Here is an 18,856-nt window from a genome sequence, read left to right as displayed (position 1 = left end):
GATGGTGTGCTCGGTTTCTCTGTTCTTTATGTGTGATGTGAATTGTTGGTTCACAGATTTCACTGAGACAAACCCACAAATGGCCCAAGCATGAAATAATGTTTAAAGCAAAGAAATGAGGGCTGTTCCATACAGTCATGTGAAAAGTTTCCACAGGGCTTCAAGCAGTCATGTGGGAAAAAGTCAAGCACATCCTATGACTCAATAGCTTGTAGAACAGACCTCGGCTACGTTAATTTGAACTTTATCACTCTCTCACATTGTTATGGAGGAATTTTGGCCCACTTTTATTTACAATGTTAGGGTGTTGCTTCAGTTCATGGAGATTTGCAGGAATTCACACCTCTGTTGAAAGTCCCACCACAGCATTTGAATGAGGTTGAGGTGTGGACATAACTGAGCCATTGTAACACCTTGATTCCTTTGTTTTTCAACCATTCTGTTATAGATTTCCTGCTGTGCTTGCGTCTGCAGCAAGACAATGACCGCAGTTTTGGTCAAACTTTAGTTATCAGACAAATCATTTTGGCATATAGAGGAGTTCATAGTAGGATGAGTGAGTGCAATTTGCCCATTTTAGGACTCCTCCACTGCCATGCGTAATCTTAATCATCTGTCCAAAGAACATTGTCCAAGAACTCATCCATCCTTGTTTCGACTCAATTAAACAAAGACCTACTGTACTCGTGTTCTTTTGAGAGAGAGAGGAGAGGGTTTCTCCTAAGTAAACTTTAAAACAAGCCATACTTGTTCCTTGTTCCGGCTGGGATGTCCACTACTGGGAAGGTTGTGGCATTGTGTTCACACACATGAATGTCAAAATGTCTGCTTTTATAGAAGCGCTCACACGTACTCGAGTGTATTTGATCATCTGCACCATAGCTGCTACTTGACCAATTAATTCCTATGGAAGATTTAAGCAATTTTAGGTGGCTGAAGTGAATAAAATTTGAATGGCATGTCAAATTTCACCCTTTATATGGGATAAAACCTTGTACTCTCATCATATCACTGCCTGTAGAAGAATTATAAAGCAGTTTGAGGTGCAAAATTAACACTAAAGATCAGACACAGCTGTATTCTGGTCTGACGAGAGATGGATGCTTCCTGGACTGAAAACACTGCCCTCTGCAGATAGTGATGTATTAAAGGGCACATGTGATGCATTTAGGTGGAATGTGGGAGAAAATATTCTCACTTATTCACTTTATATCTGTGGGTATTTTTTTTTTTGATCAGTGGGCCACTTCAGATCAGTGGGTCTGTTCACCTTTGATCAGTGACAGTCACTGAAGCTCTCTTTCATTTCTGTAAAGGTATCATTTAATGACTTAAGTCACTAAATATGTATGAAAGCTTAATAATGTAGAGTTAAAGGGGTGTGCATCCTTCCTTAAAACCCTTACATATAGTCCTAAATAACCTCAGACTCTTGCCAAATGAGGGAGGGGTGTCTCAGCCATGCCTATCGCAGTTTCAGTGTTAAAACTGATTAGCAGTTGGGAATGTTGCATGTATGTATATGAATATGGGCATTGCCTTTCCCGCCAGTTGATACTAAAGAGCGCGAATTTAGCTCGTTCTTCTGCATCATCACTTAACAAGAGAGCTTTCTGGTGGGCACAATCAGGCATTTTGAGGATTTAACAAAACGTTTTTCATGATTTCATCATCACGCCTAGAGTAGTGGTCAACGCCCCTTTGTTATCTTTTTTTTTTCTTTCTCTCTCGCCAAACAATGATTGGTCCATTTCGGTGACGCGCCCAGTAGTATATATCAGACAACTTCCCGAGGACTTCCTCCCCCTCAACCCCGGCTGTCAGTGCTGTGTGAGTGCGTGTGTGCTCCTGAGCTCGCTCGGCACACATTCTATAAAAAAATAAAAATACAAAAAAAATTTAAAACATAAAAAACGCCAAAAAATCTTTTTTTTTTTTCGTTTACTTTTCTTTTTGTAACAAGTCGGTGAAGCTGGAGGAGACATTCGAGGACTGGACGGTAACGTACAAGCAGGGGCTGCCTAACGTATCGAATTTTTTTAGTCGACGTGTTACTGATTCCGTAGCGAGGCCAAGTACCGCTATATTTGCTTTTATTTCTGCATGTCAGGTTTGAATGACAGTTTTAAGCCAATAAGAAGTCGACGTTTTGCCATTTTAGCATCTCCGTCTTATAAATTCTTTTACCCGAAAACACTGCAACTGACTTGACTAGTCAACGGTTGTATCACGTTCTGCCCCGAACCGACGTGACGCTAGCGACCGTTGGACAACCGAGGTATTGGCTCATCGTCGCAAACTTTTTCTTTAAGAACATATAGCTTCGTACGATTATTCTACTAGCCTCCACAGCCACGGGAAAATGAACCCCAGTGCTCCCAGTTACCCCATGGCCTCCCTGTACGTCGGAGATCTGCATCAAGATGTGACCGAGGCCATGCTGTACGAGAAATTCAGCCCAGCCGGAGCAATCCTCTCTATCCGGGTCTGTAGGGACATGATCACCCGGCGTTCCTTGGGATACGCCTATGTAAACTTCCAGCAACCGGCGGACGGTAAGTAATTTATTTAAATATAACATTTGAGAAAATGTGCTTTATAAGAAATCAGTGACAAGTGAGAGCTAGCCTATTCCTACTACACGTGACTGCGGCCGACATGTTGTAGGTAGGGTCTCCTCATGTGAACCTCCCAGCAGTGGCGTAGCAGCACCGAGTCCGCCCAGCCCTCCCCAGTAATGTAGCATTGCTGCAGGCTGCCGAGCGAATACTTGGTCCACTTTTATCTCCCTTCTGTGCGGACAACACCCCAACTCTTACCCTTAAAACGATTAGACAACAGTTTAGAAGTGGTGGTGTAAACATTTATCAGCATCAGGGAAAAATAAGTAAGTAAAATTTTATTTGTATAGAACCTTTCAAGACAAAAATCACAAAGTGCTAAATTAAACCAATGAGTCCACAGATCTCAGGCTTAAAGGAAGGGAAAAATAAGAGTGCTGACTTTCAAACAAGTTTTTTTTTTTTTTTTTTTTTTTTTTTTTTTGCAAAATGCTTTTCTGTCTAGAGGCCACAAATCTGCCTCCATCCACCTCTATAAACGTTTTCTGCCTAACACTGTTTGAGCAAAGAGAAAAGGGACTCTTGAGTATGTTTCTAATCTTCAACAGCGATGGCCAGAATTTTGACCATGTTTCAGTTTGTTCAGATGTTGTTCCATCATCTCATATTTACCTAATGGTTTGACTCCACTTGTGTTCCCCCCCCCCCCCCCCCCCCCCCCCCCCCCCACACACACACACACACACACTTTATTTGTAGGATGTTTTCTGATTTTAAAGTTGTTGCCAGTTGAAATGCATATGTACAGCAATGCCTTCAGGTTTATTTGTCTAAGTTTGGGGAAACTAGTGGGGATGCTTGACAGCATCTAGATTCACCAGAGGGGTTTAATATTGAGATTAAGGTGCAGATGAACTAAGGTTAGCCCCAATTAATGCACAGGATGTAATATTTGCTGTGCTGCTCTCAGTGGGGAGAACGCAAGAGGTTACTAATGTACATATGCTGATGTACTTGTGACCAGAAGGACCAGTTTGAACTGAAGGAAGTCAATTAAAGCACCTACTGTGAAGTTGCCCTGGGGGATGATACCTGAAAGGAGGACTAACACATGCTAATGCGCCTTAACACCTTTACAGAATTAATGCTGCTTTCATTTCTTTGAAATGGCTCAGGGGAAAAAAATCTTGTAAATCAAGATTTCTCACATTGGTTTGCTAAACAGCTTTTCACAACCCCCCCCCTCTCAAGACTAACCTGCATATCAGCTGGTTGCTATCACACCCAAACACATGGATGACTCAGACCTAATCATTTCTTTTAACCCCCCCCCCCCTTCTCCGTCTCTCTTCAGCTGAGCGTGCACTGGACACCATGAACTTTGACGTGATAAAGGGGCAGCCTGTACGCATCATGTGGTCGCAGCGTGATCCATCACTGAGAAAAAGCGGCGTGGGAAACATCTTCATCAAGAATCTTGACAAGTCCATTGACAACAAGGCTCTTTATGACACCTTCTCCGCTTTTGGCAACATCCTGTCCTGCAAGGTAAAGCTTTTCTGCCCCTTTCTCTCCCTTTTGTTACAGGTAACCTGAAAGTGGAGGTGGCTCAGCAGGTCGTATGATTGTATTCGCATGCAAGAGCTCTACTAGAGACTATGTGCTACAGAGTTGTGAAAAGCATTCTCCCATTAACACATTTTTTCACCTTTTCTGCTGACACCGGAATACTCACTCCTCACGTCACGAAAGATGGAAAAACGCGTCAATTTGGATCTGTAGCTGCAACATAGTAATGTGGAGATGTAGAGAAAAACAGATTATAAGGAGGAGAGGGTTTGCATCCCTGAACCAGTCAGTTTGGATGTAAAGTGACACACTGGATCCAGAGAAAGATTTACATTCATTCATTAGACCGTGTTTAGATTTTCTAATTGGTTTATTACAAATCATAATATGCAGGTTGTTTTTCAGGGTATACTTTTCGTGATAAAACTGGCTGCAAAGCCAGAAATATTAGAAAAGGTAACAGTGAGACAGGTTAGATTCAACGTATCATCGCTGGAAAAATGCACAACTCAAAATAATAAAATGCAGTTAGGCATCTGATCTGAATTTTAAACAATATATGTACATAGAATATTTCCACACAAATATACACAACCAATAACAATATAAACAATATAAACATTCATATACAATAACATGACCATATAATAATAACAATGTTTTAATGTGAGTGTGATCCTACAGACTGTTCAGGTTAAGTATACTTGTTGCTGCATGTTTGTGTCTGTGTGTGTTTTTAAAAGCTGCATGTGTTCTCTTCCTGTAAGGTGGTTTGTGACGAGAATGGCTCTAAAGGCTACGGGTTTGTGCATTTTGAGACTCAGGAGGCGGCTGAACGAGCCATTGAGAAAATGAATGGCATGCTGCTCAATGATCGGAAAGTGTAAGTGAATGTATTCACTGGCTTCCAGGTGTTTGGATGTATAATTTCTGAAAGCTGCTGAGTCATGTTAACCAACAGTGTTGGATGTTTCAGTGCAATGTTGATGAAGTTTGTTTGTGATAAAAGTGTATAGCTGTAATATACAAATAAGTCATAACAGTTATGCAGTAATTAAACTGTACTAATTTTTACTGTCCCCCATAATGAATGCGCTTGTAAGTTTTAAAATATCCTTTTAATGCAGGTTTGTGGGCCGCTTCAAATCTCGCAAAGAGCGCGAGGCTGAGTTGGGTGCCCGAGCCAAGGAGTTTACAAATGTCTACATTAAAAACTTTGGCGATGAGATGGACGATGAGAAGCTGAGGGAGCTCTTCAGTAAATATGGTAAGTCGGCGTGTCCCAACTTTAAAATGGTTTCAGCTGCTCCAGTGTTGGCATAAAGAGGTATTTTAAAAAAAAAAAAAAAAAAAAAAGGAAGGCAATAAGGTTTTTTTGTTTCTTAGGTAATGCCATGAGTATCCGGGTCATGACGGACGAAAATGGAAAGTCTCGAGGGTTTGGGTTCGTTAGCTTTGAAAGACACGAGGATGCCCAAAAGGTGAGCCACGTTTAATTTCTTTCAACAAAAAAAGTAAACATCGTATCCGCCAGAAAATGTTCACAAACTTGACCCGATTTCATGCTTTCTTCAGGCGGTGGATGAGATGAACGGGAAGGAGATGAACGGCAAGCTTATGTATGTCGGCCGCGCCCAGAAGAAGGTGGAGCGACAGACTGAGCTGAAGCGCAAATTTGAGCAGATGAAGCAAGACCGCATGACTCGCTACCAGGTTCGTTTCTTCTTGACAAGTCTGCCCAGAGACCGCAGCTTTGTCAAATTCAGTGCTCCCTCTTTGGTGGGCTGCACTGGCCAAAATGGCTGCAACAGTGACACTGTAGTTCATGGGCCCCACTTTCCTTCACCGTGGATCCTGGGGATAAAAATGTGCTGCAGACAAAAACATCTGCTGGAGATCACTTTGTATATGTAGTGTTTATAAGAAGTTACAAGATTACTTTTGGTTATTTGCAGGGTGTTAATTTGTATGTGAAGAACCTTGACGATGGAATAGACGACGAACGTCTGAGGAAGGAGTTTTCGCCATTCGGCACCATAACCAGTGCCAAGGTATGACCGATAATAGAATTTTATGAGCTGGCACTAATGATCTTTTAATGCTCTCTATTATGATACTGGCAGTTGGTGACTATGTAGTATTTATAAATGCCTTTTCTCTTCTCTCTCAGGTGATGATGGAAGGAGGGCGCAGTAAAGGCTTTGGCTTTGTCTGCTTCTCGTCCCCAGAGGAGGCCACCAAAGCTGTGACAGAAATGAACGGACGTATCGTAGCCACCAAGCCGCTGTACGTGGCCCTGGCCCAGAGGAAAGAGGAGCGTCAAGCCCACCTGACCAACCAGTACATGCAGCGCATGGCCAGTGTGCGCGCAGTGCCAAATCCAGTCATTAACCCGTACCAGGCCGCCCCGCCGTCCGGCTACTTCATGGCAGCCATCCCCCAGGCCCAGAACCGTGCCGCTTACTACCCAGCTGCTGGCCAGATGGCCCAGCTCCGCCCGAGCCCACGCTGGACCACCCAAAATGTTCGACCACAGCGTGAGTATTCAGAGGTTGTCCTTTTGTAATATTTGTGTTGATATTTATTCTTGTTTTAAAAGAGACTTGAAAGATATGTTATTTTGTAAAATACAGATTGTCTATTATTTTCACCAATTATGCAAAAATCAGCAGACCACCTGCGTTTTGTGTCCATAGTCTACTTCAGTTGAACGGCTCATTTAGAGATGTTCAGAGACAGCACTGTTTCTTAATATAGTCAAATTCCCAATAAAGCTGTTTTCATTTACATACTTTTCACTTTATCTGGTCAGAAAGCAGAACAAGTATGAAAAGGAGCTGAAATGAGAATGAGATGTTTGTGCTGCTAAAATATTCAAATGCACCTTCTGGAGTGTGTGTTGGGCTTGAATGAATTTAACTAATGAACTATAAATGGGATATTAATAGCAGTTTGATTTTATTTGTCCATAGACTTCCAGAACATGTCGGGTGGAATACGTCCCTCAGGCCCTCGCCCTCAAACCTTCAGCACAGTGCGGCCTTCCTCCCAGGTGCCCCGCATGATGACCACCCAGCGAGTCGGTCAGTCCACTGACACTGTCCACACACAGTTGTGTCCTGTAACTCTTCTGCTTGTTAGTTATTATATTTCATGCTCATCCTTTTTGTTTTTTCTTTTTCTTTTTTCCCCCCTTCAGCCACTCAGACCATGGGCCCCCGACCAGCCACTGCAGCTGCCGCAGCAGCTACCCCCGTGCGTGGAGTACCTCAGTACAAGTATGCAGCAGGAGTTCGCAATACCCAACAGCACATGAACACTCAGCCACAAGTTAACATGCAGCAGGTAGGAATGCTCATTATCTAGAACTAATGGCTTTTTTTTTCTGCCCTACAACTGAGGAAAAACTGGGATGTACATAAATTTTTTTTTTTTTTTTAAATTTCCAATCTTCCCAAAGCCTGCAGTCCACGTCCAGGGACAGGAGCCTCTGACTGCCTCAATGCTGGCTGCTGCTCCTCCTCAGGAGCAGAAGCAGATGCTGGGTAAGGTTTAGTAGCAGCTCTCCATGACTAAATGTAGCCTTAGCCTATCTATAGCAGTAGTACTGAGTACAGGCACGGCCTTTCTTTGTTCATCCTGTCTTTAAATCTCTTATGTGTCCCTCCAATAGGTGAGCGTCTGTTTCCACTGATCCAGAACATGCACCCCAGCCTGGCAGGCAAGATCACAGGCATGCTGCTGGAGATCGACAACTCAGAGCTGCTCCACATGCTGGAGTCCCCAGAGTCTCTCCGCTCAAAGGTCAGTACTTACGCAAGTTATTATCAACAATGTCAGGCCGTTAATTATTTTAAGAGTCTTCCTCTTAAAAAGGAGAGCAGAGTGCTCGCTGTTGCTAACATTAGGTGACCTGCTGTGTTTAGGTGGATGAGGCTGTGGCTGTACTGCAGGCTCATCAGGCCAAGGAAGCCGCCCAGAAGACAGTGACCAATTCAGCTGGTGTCCCAAGTGTTTAGGTATGACTTTTCAGAGCTGCTGTAACAAGGAGAGGCTAGTGCTTTCATTTCATTTTAGAGTCTCTTGTAAATAGAAAACGTCACATCTTTTTTTTTTTTTTTTTTTCCCGCAGGAGTGTGGAACCTTGAGACCAGCTTCACCGATGGACAAAAGAATTTCACAGTGGAAAAAGTTGAAAAACACACAAAACAAAGTAAAAAGAAAATAAATAATATATTAAAAAAAATAACAATGAAAACAAATCTCCAGCCCGGCCTACAATGAACAGAAACATCAGGTCTGGTTTGTTGAATGAAAGATGGGGGGGAAAAAAAGGGAAAAAGTTCAAATAAAAAATGCTCAGTTTTGAGGGGTTTTAAAGGAGAATTCTGTGGAACAAAAGATTGAAAGCATTCCTTTCTGCCATTTTATCAATTTCTTTTTTGAATGTTTGGACCTGTTGTTGTCAATTTTCCCCTGACCTTTGCTTGCTTGAATAAAACGAATAATAAAACACATCTGTTACATGCTCGATCTGAGGCATCACTAGTTCACATTATGAAACCACCACAGAAGTTGTGTTTCAAGTCTTTTTCTTTATTTATGCTTTTGTGACAGGAGGAACAGTCAAACATTAACAAGCACTGAAACACATTTTTAGGCTCCCTGATGTCAAGTCAGCCATCCAACACGAGCAGCTGTATGAATTCAGTCCACGACAAAAGATGGTGATGTGGTGGCACGTCTGCTAGAGAAGCTGATCGTTTTCATTTAGTTGCCGATGGCAGCGGCCTGATCTCTCATTGTCTGGACCATAGCCTCCACCTGCTTCTGGAGGTTCTCAAACATGGGCTGCAACTGGGTGGCCAGAGGTTTGAGCTGCTCCTCCACGTTGGTGGAAGCGGCCCTCAGTTGTTCCTGGATCTGAATGGCCAGAGGCTCCAGCTGGGCTTTCCTCTCCTCCAAGAAAGTCCTGTTAGGGTAGAAAATGACTCACTGTTACATTTAGAAATCAGAAACGCACCACTGGCCATGTTTACTGGCAGGCTTCTTTACATGCTCACACCTCTCATTTATTGACAATCTAGGTATAAATACATGTAAAGTATGAGTGGTAGAAATACTCATATTTCAGCTACATGTACTGCATATTAATCACAGTAGTCACGGAGGATGGCTGACCCTCTGAGCCTGGTTCTGTTGGGGATTACTTCCTATTAAAAGGGAGTTTTTCCTTCCCACTGTTGCCAAGTGCTTGCTCATAGAGGGATCATCTGATTGTTGAGGTTTTCTCTTTATTATTGTAGGGTCCTTACCTTATAGTATAAAGCATCTTGGCGATATATAAATAAATCTTATTTTATTTAAAAAGTGCTTGATAATCATAATTACAAACTGCTTGGTTTATATGATCACATATTAATGACTATTTCATTTATATATATGCAAAAAAAATGCCAAGTAATTGTAAATAAATACAGTAACTAGTCTATTATTACAATAAGCTTCCCTGCACTTATCGCAGCTAGTAAAAACACAGAGATAAGAACATCTCTATCACACACGCAGTGCTCAGGGTTACTGTGTGGGTCTGGTCTGCCTTGCATGATTACGTTATCACTGAGAGGCACAGAGGAGCTGTTGGCTGGTTATTTAACAGTGGACAAAGTCCAGTTTTAATCATTCTGAACACGTCTACATGCGTGTGAAGACGTTTTGCAGATAGTTGGTTACTCACCGAGCCTGGTTGACCAGATCTGGGTTGCGGATGATCTCACTCAGGTCTTGAGGCATTTTGTTCTTCAGGTCCTCAAAGTACTGACTGAGGTTGTCAAGATTTAAGGCTTCCTGTGCAAAGCTTCCTGTTGGAAAAAAACAGAAATGAAATAAAGTGTTTTGTTTGTTTTTAAACTTCCCACCTTCCCCGATAGATATTTAACAAAAATGTCAAAATCTGGTCATACCTTGTGCCAGGGCGAGCACGACAACGGCGACAATGAGGGAGAATTTCATGACTGCTGACTGGATTACACCTGCACAACACATGACGTTTGGTGAGCAGTGCGCTTGAGGCGTTAGATGTTAAAAAGCAGTATTTGCCTGAAGTCACCCACAAAATCCACACCATGTTTAATCAGGTGAGTCAATGACAAAGTTATTGTCTAGGAATCCTGGTTTGACTTGTTGTCACATGGAAACAGAATCAATGTTTTGTGTATTTTTTCAAACTTCAGCAGTCAGTGATTATAGCTTATATACTCTAAACCTTTGAAATAATTTATCACAGAGAAAATTAAGCCTTGAAGCTCAACCTGGGTAGAAACTGGAATGAGGTTTTTTTTGTTTATTTTTAATGAGCTTCTTGCTTCTTTGGTTGTTAACTAGCAAAAGAAATGCTATAATTTACTTAAAGCACATAAAAAGTGCCTCTTCCAGAATTTTTATGTAAAAATATAACTTTAAGGATCAATCCTACACATGAGAGTACTTTTAAAAGTCATTTTCTTTACATTTCCAGCATTTATATTACGTTCTGCTCTATTATTGCATTTAAGTAGCATAGTAAATGTTTGTAGGAGTTGGCTTATTTAATGCCTGTCTTTAAATAAACTTTTGCTGCCTCTGAGCTCTGCCTCACGTCACTGTTAAATGCTGACATTTCACATACTACGAGGTGCACTTTTACAGCAAGTCTCAGAAAATATAAACAATTTAAGGCTTTTTGGGGGAAAGGAGAGAAAAGGTTTTAATTCAAACCTATTAGAAAATAAATCAGACTCACCTGTGCTGCAGGAGAATGTGGACCAGATGGTGGCTTTACTCAGGACTCTTACACTTCTTATAGCCCAGGGTGATGATGCATTCCTGTCAGACGGAGATCTGATTGGATGAGACAAAGAAAGAAAGAAAAAAAACATTACTGGATGCTGAACCTTGCTGCTCTGTCTGCCAGCTGGGCAAACCCAAGCAAAGTCCAACAGCCAACATGAGTGTGGCTCTTATCATGATGATTAGGCAAAAATATTTAATCATCAAGAACAGTATCAAGGTTACCACAGTGAGGCCAGTGAGGTTGGGGGAACTTTTGGTGACATCATCTTTAACAGATGTGATACGTGTGATTATAAAATCAGGGTTGATGTCAGTGTTGTGCTTCTGTGTTCATTTCTCAGTAAGATGTGCACACATTGTGAAAGCTCAGGAGTATATTGAGTAAACTGAGTTCTTATGACTGATTAGTTTATTGATGTGTTCTTCAGTGTGTGTACAAAGCACTGGACTCTTTGGTAAACTATGGAGTTCTCTAAAGAAAGACCACTTTGGTCCAGATCAAATCATCTTATTGGATAAATTCAATAAATCCATGTGTGGTTCACAGAGGTTAAATCAAAAATCTTGCCATTTGTATATTCTGTTTCTATAGTTCCCTAAGCCAGGAGCCTTTCTATGATTTTTGGACTGGGGTGGCACCAAACTAAAGCAGATGAAGAACTATTGAAAATCCATGGTGTAGTAATATGTAAGCCACATACTGAAGCACAAGTTTCTACCGTCCCGGGTTTTGTTATTTTATGTTCATCTTTGAAAAGTAAAACAGTTACAGGAAGCAACTAGAGACGACCTGGTGACATGAAACCAGCGAACAATGGGTGAAATAATATAGCTTTGCCTTTTAAGAAGCATAGGTGGTATAAAAGATGGACGCAGCTGTCGTGATGTCATCCATTAGTTAATTTAGTCCCGGTTTGAAGCCTTATGATGAGTCTTTTTGTCATTGGTGTTTCAAAACTGGATGTAATGATCAAGGGGCAGGTCACTGTGTCTGAATAATTCTGCTCTCTGAAAAAAGCTTCGTTTCTGTTTTTTAAATGTCCTAATATTTTATAATAATAAAATGAGTCCCAGAAACCACAAAGTCAACAGCAACATGTTAACGGAGATCATGTTTGAGAGCTAGTTTCTCTCAGACGTCTTCAGGAATGGAAATTGTTTTTGGCTTTTTTTGTTTGTTTTTTTGCCATCACAGCTATCGCCCCCTGGTGGCCAGTACGAAGAATGGAGGTCTGAGTTACTTTTTGGCTTCACATCCACTGATCCACTGATCAGAGGCATGGACGTTATTGTAATTTGGGGCTTTTAACTTTACATTTAACCTTTCATTAGAGAACAACTGGTAGTTTCTTTTTGACATCATAAAAACGTTTAATTATTGCAAGGTCTTTAGATAAACCTATACTCAGAACAATGGGAAAGTCCAAGGAACTCAGTAAACACATGACTGTGCATCTTATCACGCTGATTGAAGAAAACACTTGATCATAACTAACAGCGTCAGCATTACGACAGCAAGGCCATCTCTGAGAAGACTTTTGGTGACATTAACATCAACATATATGGCAATGGATTATCATAGGCTTGATGGCAGTGTTGTGCTCCTGTTTTCAGGAACTCAGTGAAGATCTAAGAAAGGGAATTGTAGATTTACACTAGTTGGGAAGGTCTCTTCAAGCCATTTCTAAACATAAATACAAGTTATTTGAACGTGGCACCACTCTTACAAGGTTTGGAGAAGACTCATACTGTCACCCTCAAATGAGAGGAAATTGGTTAAGATGTTCTGGAACAACCCAGGAACTACTAAGGCTCAAGCCTGTCATGAACTGCTGCCAGTTTTAAGTCTCCATGGACTGAGAGATTGCTGACCGAATAAGAAGTGTTGCCATAAAATCAACACCTTTAACCTCAACTAAAATTTGCTGCTGCCCACATGGACGAGCCAAATGCTTTCTGGAGGATAGCTTTATAGTTAGATGAGACAAAGATTGTGCTATTTGTCCACAATGACAAGAGGTATGTTTGGAAGAGTAAATGTAAAGCTTTGAAACCTAAGAACACTAAACTATACAAGCTGTCAAGCAGCTTGGTGGTAGCATCATGCTTTGGGGTTGTTTTGTTACCAGTACTGTTACATTGCGCAAAGAATAACGATGGAGGAGGACTACTCTTCAACTTCCCCTCAAATCAACACCTGAAACCTGGACACGGTTGGCTTTTACAACAGAGCAATGATCCCAAACACATCAAAATTGGTTTGGGAATGGATAAAGCTGGCTAACATTAAGCTTTAGGAATGGTCTTCCCAAAGCATAAACCTCAACCCTATTGAAACTTTGTGTACTACACGTCAGAGCTGGTTTCATACCAGGAAATTAACTTTCTGCCAAGAAGAGTGGTCAAATATTCAGCCAGAACTATACCAGAGGCTTGCTCATGCCTACCAAAACTATCTGGCTGCCGTGCATCGTGCTGAGGGACATCTAACCGATTATAAACACTTATAAGTCTGTATTTATACTTTCGACCCCATGTGGATTGGAGAAGATCCAAAGTGAATTAAGTAACACTCAGCCATTGTCTTTTAAAGTCATCAAAGATTTATGCTGTACAATCATTCCACCCCGGATAAAGAACAGTTCAATAAATCACTAAAAGCTAAAATTACCATGAAATTTGAAATGACCATGATGAGTGGATGTAAGAACTTTTGACCATAACGGTACCTGCAAAATAAAATAACACCAAATGTTAGCATGCTAACTTCATGCTGTATAACACAAAATATCACCCTTTTTGAATTTGTTCATCTTTAATTACTCTAATTAATTACTAAGCAGAACATTTTTTTTATTAAGTGGGAAAAAAAATATTTCAAGCTGCCTCATTCAGCTGTTCTTTAGGAAGCACTGTCATGGATTACACTCATTCATGTGAATGTAAACCTTCTACCTTTGGCTTACATCCAGCAGGGTGTTATTGCCTCCAATCTATCTTTATAGCTGCTGTAAAATGATTAATTCCCGACTGCTTCCCACCCCAGCCAGTAATAAACAATCTCATACATGTGTTTGGATAGAAATATGTGAGCAGGGAGCATAAACAACACGAGCTGTTTAATAAACCTTGTACAAATGTATCGTGAGCCTCTATTCATCTGGTGGGAAAAGTCTGCAGTGGAGTTTTAAAAATGAGATTATGACCGTAAAGCTTTGATCAAAACCAGATGTGGAAACATGCACCATGTTTGCAACCCAGCATTTATTCTCTGTGTCCAGGCCTGCACTGTCCTATTGGCTTAAGCTGTTTGCGTCTCTAAAAAGTGCTCCAGACACAGAACCATCTGCTTTGTGGTATGCAATCGACGTGAGGATGCATCACTTGACATTAAAGTGTGTGCAGCAGGAATAAAGTAGTTCAGCAGAGCTACGACGTGAACAATGGAGGCATTTACTCGAAAAGATGTCAGCATGAAAAAAGAAAAAGTGTCCTGATTCTGTCTTTCCTTTAAGCTTTGACCCCCTGAGGCTCTCGCTCATCCATAAAAATGATTGATTGCATTACGCGCTCAACTCAGCGGGAAAGAAGCACTAACGTACTCAGAGCTGTAATAACATTCAGTAAAGCAGCTGCTGCTAAAGTGAATCATGTACTAAGCTGCCCTCTTATATTAAAATAGACAAAACTGATGTACTGCTATCAACTTTTTAAATGTTGTACCCGATTGTGGAAGAGCTATATACAAGAGCATCTTAATGCTGTTAAGTTATGCCTGAAAGGAAAACTTTCATTTATGTTATTGTCATTATATCTAAAGTGAAACATATGAAGTTTTTTGTTTTAGTTGTGATGGTTATGGCTTATAGCTCATGAAAAACAGAAATCCAGTGTCTCAGATTGTTAGAATATTTCATCCAGTTAATTTATATACTCAGTACTTGACTGTGGCTCTATTAGCAAGAATTACTGCATCAGGGTGGTGTAACACGGAGGTGATCGGGTTTTGGCGCTGCTGAGGCCAGGCTGTTTTCATGTTTCCCCCAGACTCTCTGTGAGGTTCAGATTAGGCGACCCGGCGGTAATAACACGGTGAGAAAAACATGCTAGTTTTGGTACCGTGGGCTGGTACTTATTCCTCCTGGAACAGGAAACCTGCACCTCCATAAAGCCTGTCCACAGATGGAAGCATGAAGTGCTCTAAAATCTCTCAGTGGACGCTGCATTGACTCTGGACTTGATAAAACACAGTGGCTAACCACCTCCAACAGCAGCAGATGACATGGCATGCCAACTCATCACAGCCTGCAGAAACTTCACCCTGGACTTCAAACACATTGGATTCTGTGGCTTTCCACTCTCCTTCCAGACTCCAGGACTTTGACTTCAAAACGAAATGCAAAATTTACTTTCACCTGAAGAGAACTTTGGACCAATGAGCAACAATCCAGTTCCTTTTTCTTCTTTGCCCACTTCTGACTATGTCTCTAGCTCAAGAGCAGCTTGATATTAGGAATACAACAGCTGTAGCTCCTTTTCTGAAGACATCTGTGCACTGAGCTGTTCAATTGGGTTCAAGTGTGGGATCCTGGCTTGCATACACAAGGACATTCGCAGAGTGGTCCTGAAGGCGCTCCTTTGTTATCTTGGCTATGTGCTTAGGGTCATTGTCCTGCTGGAAGATGAACCTTCGTCTCAGTCTGAAGTCCAGAGTGCTGTGCAGCAGTTTATCATAAAGGATGTCTATTTACATAGCTGCATTCATCTTTCCCTTGACCCTAACTAGTCTCCCAGTCCCTCCTGTTGAAAACTGTCCCCACAGCATGATGGTGCCACCACCATGCTTTACTGTAGGGATGGTATTGGCCAGGTGATGAGCGATGCCTGGTTTCCTTGGTATTCAGGCCAAAGAGTTCAATCTTTGTTTCATTAGACCAGAGGGTTTTATTTCTCGTGGTCTGAGATTCCTTCAGGTGTCTTATGACAAACTCCAGAGAGGCTGTAATGGGCCTGTTACTGAGGAGTGGCTTCCACCTGGCTGTTCTACCATACAGGCCTGATTAATGAAGTGCTGGAGAAATGATGACCCTATGCTTCGCATCTCACCAGAGAGCAGCTGGAGCTCTGTCAGTGTAACCGTCAAGTTCTTGGTCACCTGACTAAAGGCTAGCTCTAAGAAGAGACCTGTTGGCTCCAAATTTCTTCCATTTATGGGTGATGGAGGAGGCCACTGTGTTCATTGGGACTTTCAATCCTGCAGAATTTTTTTGTACCCTTCCCCAGATCTGCGCCTCGGTACAATCCTGTCTCCGAGATCTAAAAACAATTTGTTGGACTTCATGGCTTGGTTTGTGCGCTGACCTGTACTGTCAACTATGGGACCTCGTATATACAAGTGTGTGCCTTTCCAAATCACATCCAATTAACTGAAATCATCACAGGACTCCAGTTAAGCTATAGGAACAATGACGGATTGTAAGTTGAAACAGGATACACCTCACTTCAAGTCTGAGTGTCATGACAAAGGCTGTGAATACTTAGGTACATGTTAAACTTTTGTTCTTTATATTCAATAAAGTTTCAAGAATTTTAAACAAAGTTTTTCATGGAATTTTGAGGTACAAATGAATTTAATGCACATTGGAATAAAGTTGTAACATGACAAAATGTGGAACAAGAAAAGTGCTGTGAATACTTTCTAGATGCACTGCATCCCCCAAAACAAAATTAAATACATTCTAATAATTATTCTACTAGTTTGCGCTACCAGATTTTGTATTTTCATGAGCTACTACAAGCTGTAATCACAAAAATTTAAATGTGTAATGGCTTGAAATGTAAGTGCAGATAGATACTGAAATAGACAAGTTGCCAGTCCATTACAGGGATTGGCTCTGACAGCTGTAAACACTCATTTTCTGCCAGTTTCTTTTTTTATTCTTGTCTCTGTGTGATGTCTATAATCATCAGATGCACAGTTGTAAGCACAGAAGCCCCACCAACCTGCTGCTCAAACCCTTTGTTTATGAGTGGCAGCCAATCAGAAGAAAGCGAGAGATGCTAAAACAGCTTGTTTCAGAAGTTACTTAAATTTCCTGCATGTCTGCGGTGTTTCTAAAACCAGAAATTTCACAGGTCTCTTTAGAGGGAACAGCACATGCTCAGGATGTCTGTAAATGATAATAATTGTAATATAGCAAACAATGAGACAAACTGAATATTTAAGAAGGAAAAAAAAGAGTGAGAATGCTCAGTATTTAGGTCAGAGGATCACCCGTAGCAGCTTTGCTTGGACCTAATCTTGAAACCTCCATCATCAAAGTTGTATCCATCGTGGAGTTCAGTCCATGCTGACACAAGATCCCATTAGAAAACTGGAGAACAGGATCAACAGACAAATGTCAGAGGAAGTGAACATAAGCCATGGACCTTGAAGTTATGAACTGGGGTCGGGAAATAAAAGCATGCACTAGTCAGGCACACACTCATTCACAGTTATAAAGTGCGCATCTGCAGAAATCCTTCAGCTGTTTGCAGACTCTGCAGTAAACACTATTTCTGACGGTTTTTCTTGTCCTTTGTGCGATTTCCAGTTTCTCACTGGGCTCTAATTTGTTTAAAATGGGCTTTTTAGTGGAAACAGATGAGGTTCAATCTTTGACTTAATGCAGATTCAGTTTAACAAAAAAAGTGAGGGAGGACTAGTTCCTCCTTTGGACTTCTCTGGCTTCATCGCAGACCGCAGAAAGAATGAAAAATGACACAAGACCCACAAAGTCCTAAAAAATATTTAGGAGGCACAAGAGGAGGTCCCATTTCCTCTTCAAGTCTTTGTTCTGCTCTAGGTTGGTGGTCTCACCCTCACTCCAGCTCAGAGTTAAGGTAGTACAAAGTTGCATTATGTTTCAGTATTTCAAAGTAAGATCATCATTTTTTTCCACCTCTTATCGAGTAAACTGAGTTAGTCTGATCCAAGTTTTAATCACATGCTTCAGCAGAGTTGGAGCTGTAAACCCGCACTGTAGTTGTTCTCTGTTGGAGCCAGAGGAGAACAGAGGAGGCTCAGATTTCTTGGCTTGATATTTTCTGATTTTCCACTGTTGCCTTCACGTCCTCCAGAAAACATTGGAATTCTCATGACAGTTGCCCAAGGATACTGTCGATCCACAAACCCGTAGACGACCTGCTCGATCACCTGAGCCACATCTATTACGTTTTTTGTTTTACTTTAATTTAATTTGATCAAATTAACAAAAAGAAGAACTACTAACATTTTCTCTATTTTTATTCAACTTTAGTTGGCTTTTCAAGTTTACAAAACCGCTTTAGTTAGCTTTAATTTTTTTCTTTAAATGTCCAGTTTTTTTCCTTTTATTTAACTTTTTTTTTTTTTTTTACATGTAGCTTCACTTTTTAGTTTAGCTTACCATACTAGCTATAATAACCTAGAAGCTGGTTTATTATTTCTGGTAGGATTTCATCATAAAGCTAAATCAGAGCTAAACAAAAAAAAAGAAAAAAAGTGTTTCCTAGCTGTAGAATATTTTGTGCGCTTGTATTACAATCTGAATGCAAAGATAATATTATAACAACTTAAGGTCAGAGTGTTATTACTATCCCAGGAAGTAAAGCTTCCTGCATCCTTGGATCCTCAGCTAAGATGAGGAAATACTCCACAAAAACAAGCAAACACAGGTGGGGGGGGGGAGGAAATTAGCCCATTAAAAACACAGTCCGTGTAACAATGAACAGGTGCAATAAAATTAAAAGAATACCAGCTTACAAACACACATTAGAAAACGTGTACAGCCTGACTGTAAATGCATTTCACAGTGTAGATGAAACAGGATACGAGGGGTCCTTGAAGGCAGCACTTGACTGACAGTCCCGCAGTC

The 18,856-nt window shown here is 41.1% G+C and overlaps 2 protein-coding genes and 1 non-coding gene across 3 annotated transcripts; 2 read left to right on the top strand and 1 right to left on the bottom strand.

The window, feature by feature from the left end:
• The first annotated feature begins 1,791 nt into the window (after positions 1-1,791).
• Positions 1,792-8,661, top strand: pabpc1b (poly A binding protein, cytoplasmic 1 b). Its single transcript, XM_004549157.6, has 14 exons — positions 1,792-2,555; positions 3,916-4,109; positions 4,898-5,013; positions 5,258-5,397; positions 5,517-5,611; positions 5,706-5,843; positions 6,086-6,181; positions 6,301-6,667; positions 7,103-7,213; positions 7,330-7,475; positions 7,591-7,675; positions 7,804-7,934; positions 8,057-8,149; positions 8,263-8,661. Exons 1-13 carry the CDS (start codon positions 2,363-2,365, stop codon positions 8,147-8,149), a joined length of 1,905 nt encoding a protein of 634 aa, XP_004549214.1. The 5' UTR covers positions 1,792-2,362; the 3' UTR covers positions 8,263-8,661.
• Positions 5,877-6,013, top strand: LOC111501619 (small nucleolar RNA SNORA5). Its single transcript, XR_002721587.1, has one exon. It is a non-coding gene; the product is annotated as a small nucleolar RNA SNORA5 (small nucleolar RNA).
• A 44-nt stretch (positions 8,662-8,705) lies between the features above and the next one.
• Positions 8,706-18,802, bottom strand: LOC101471358 (uncharacterized). Its single transcript, XM_004549156.4, has 5 exons — positions 18,753-18,802; positions 10,912-11,009; positions 10,094-10,162; positions 9,868-9,991; positions 8,706-9,102 (listed from the first exon to the last, which is right to left on the bottom strand). Exons 1-5 carry the CDS (start codon positions 18,785-18,787, stop codon positions 8,901-8,903), a joined length of 528 nt encoding a protein of 175 aa, XP_004549213.3. The 5' UTR covers positions 18,788-18,802; the 3' UTR covers positions 8,706-8,900.
• Positions 18,803-18,856: the final 54 nt, after the last annotated feature.

Source organism: Maylandia zebra, linkage group LG22 (assembly GCF_041146795.1).
Source record: "Maylandia zebra isolate NMK-2024a linkage group LG22, Mzebra_GT3a, whole genome shotgun sequence".
Taxonomy (NCBI): Eukaryota; Metazoa; Chordata; class Actinopteri; order Cichliformes; family Cichlidae; genus Maylandia; species Maylandia zebra.
Note: the sequence above shows the minus strand (reverse complement) of the source record. Positions and strands in the feature narration are given on the sequence as shown.

Coding starts and splice junctions, on each gene's coding strand:
- pabpc1b (XM_004549157.6), top strand. CDS start 2,363: ATGAACCCCAGTGCTCCCAGTTACCCCATGGCCTCCCTGTACGTCGGA. Junction 2,556..3,915: donor CTTCCAGCAACCGGCGGACG/GTAAGTAATTTA, acceptor GTCTCTCTTCAG/CTGAGCGTGCACTGGACACC. Junction 5,398..5,516: donor GGAGCTCTTCAGTAAATATG/GTAAGTCGGCGT, acceptor TTTGTTTCTTAG/GTAATGCCATGAGTATCCGG.
- LOC101471358 (XM_004549156.4), bottom strand. CDS start 18,787: ATGCATTTACAGTCAGGCTGTACACGTTTTCTAAT. Junction 11,010..18,752: donor GGCTGTACACGTTTTCTAAT/GTGTGTTTGTAA, acceptor TCATCCAATCAG/ATCTCCGTCTGACAGGAATG. Junction 10,163..10,911: donor CACATTCTCCTGCAGCACAG/GTGAGTCTGATT, acceptor TGTGTTGTGCAG/GTGTAATCCAGTCAGCAGTC.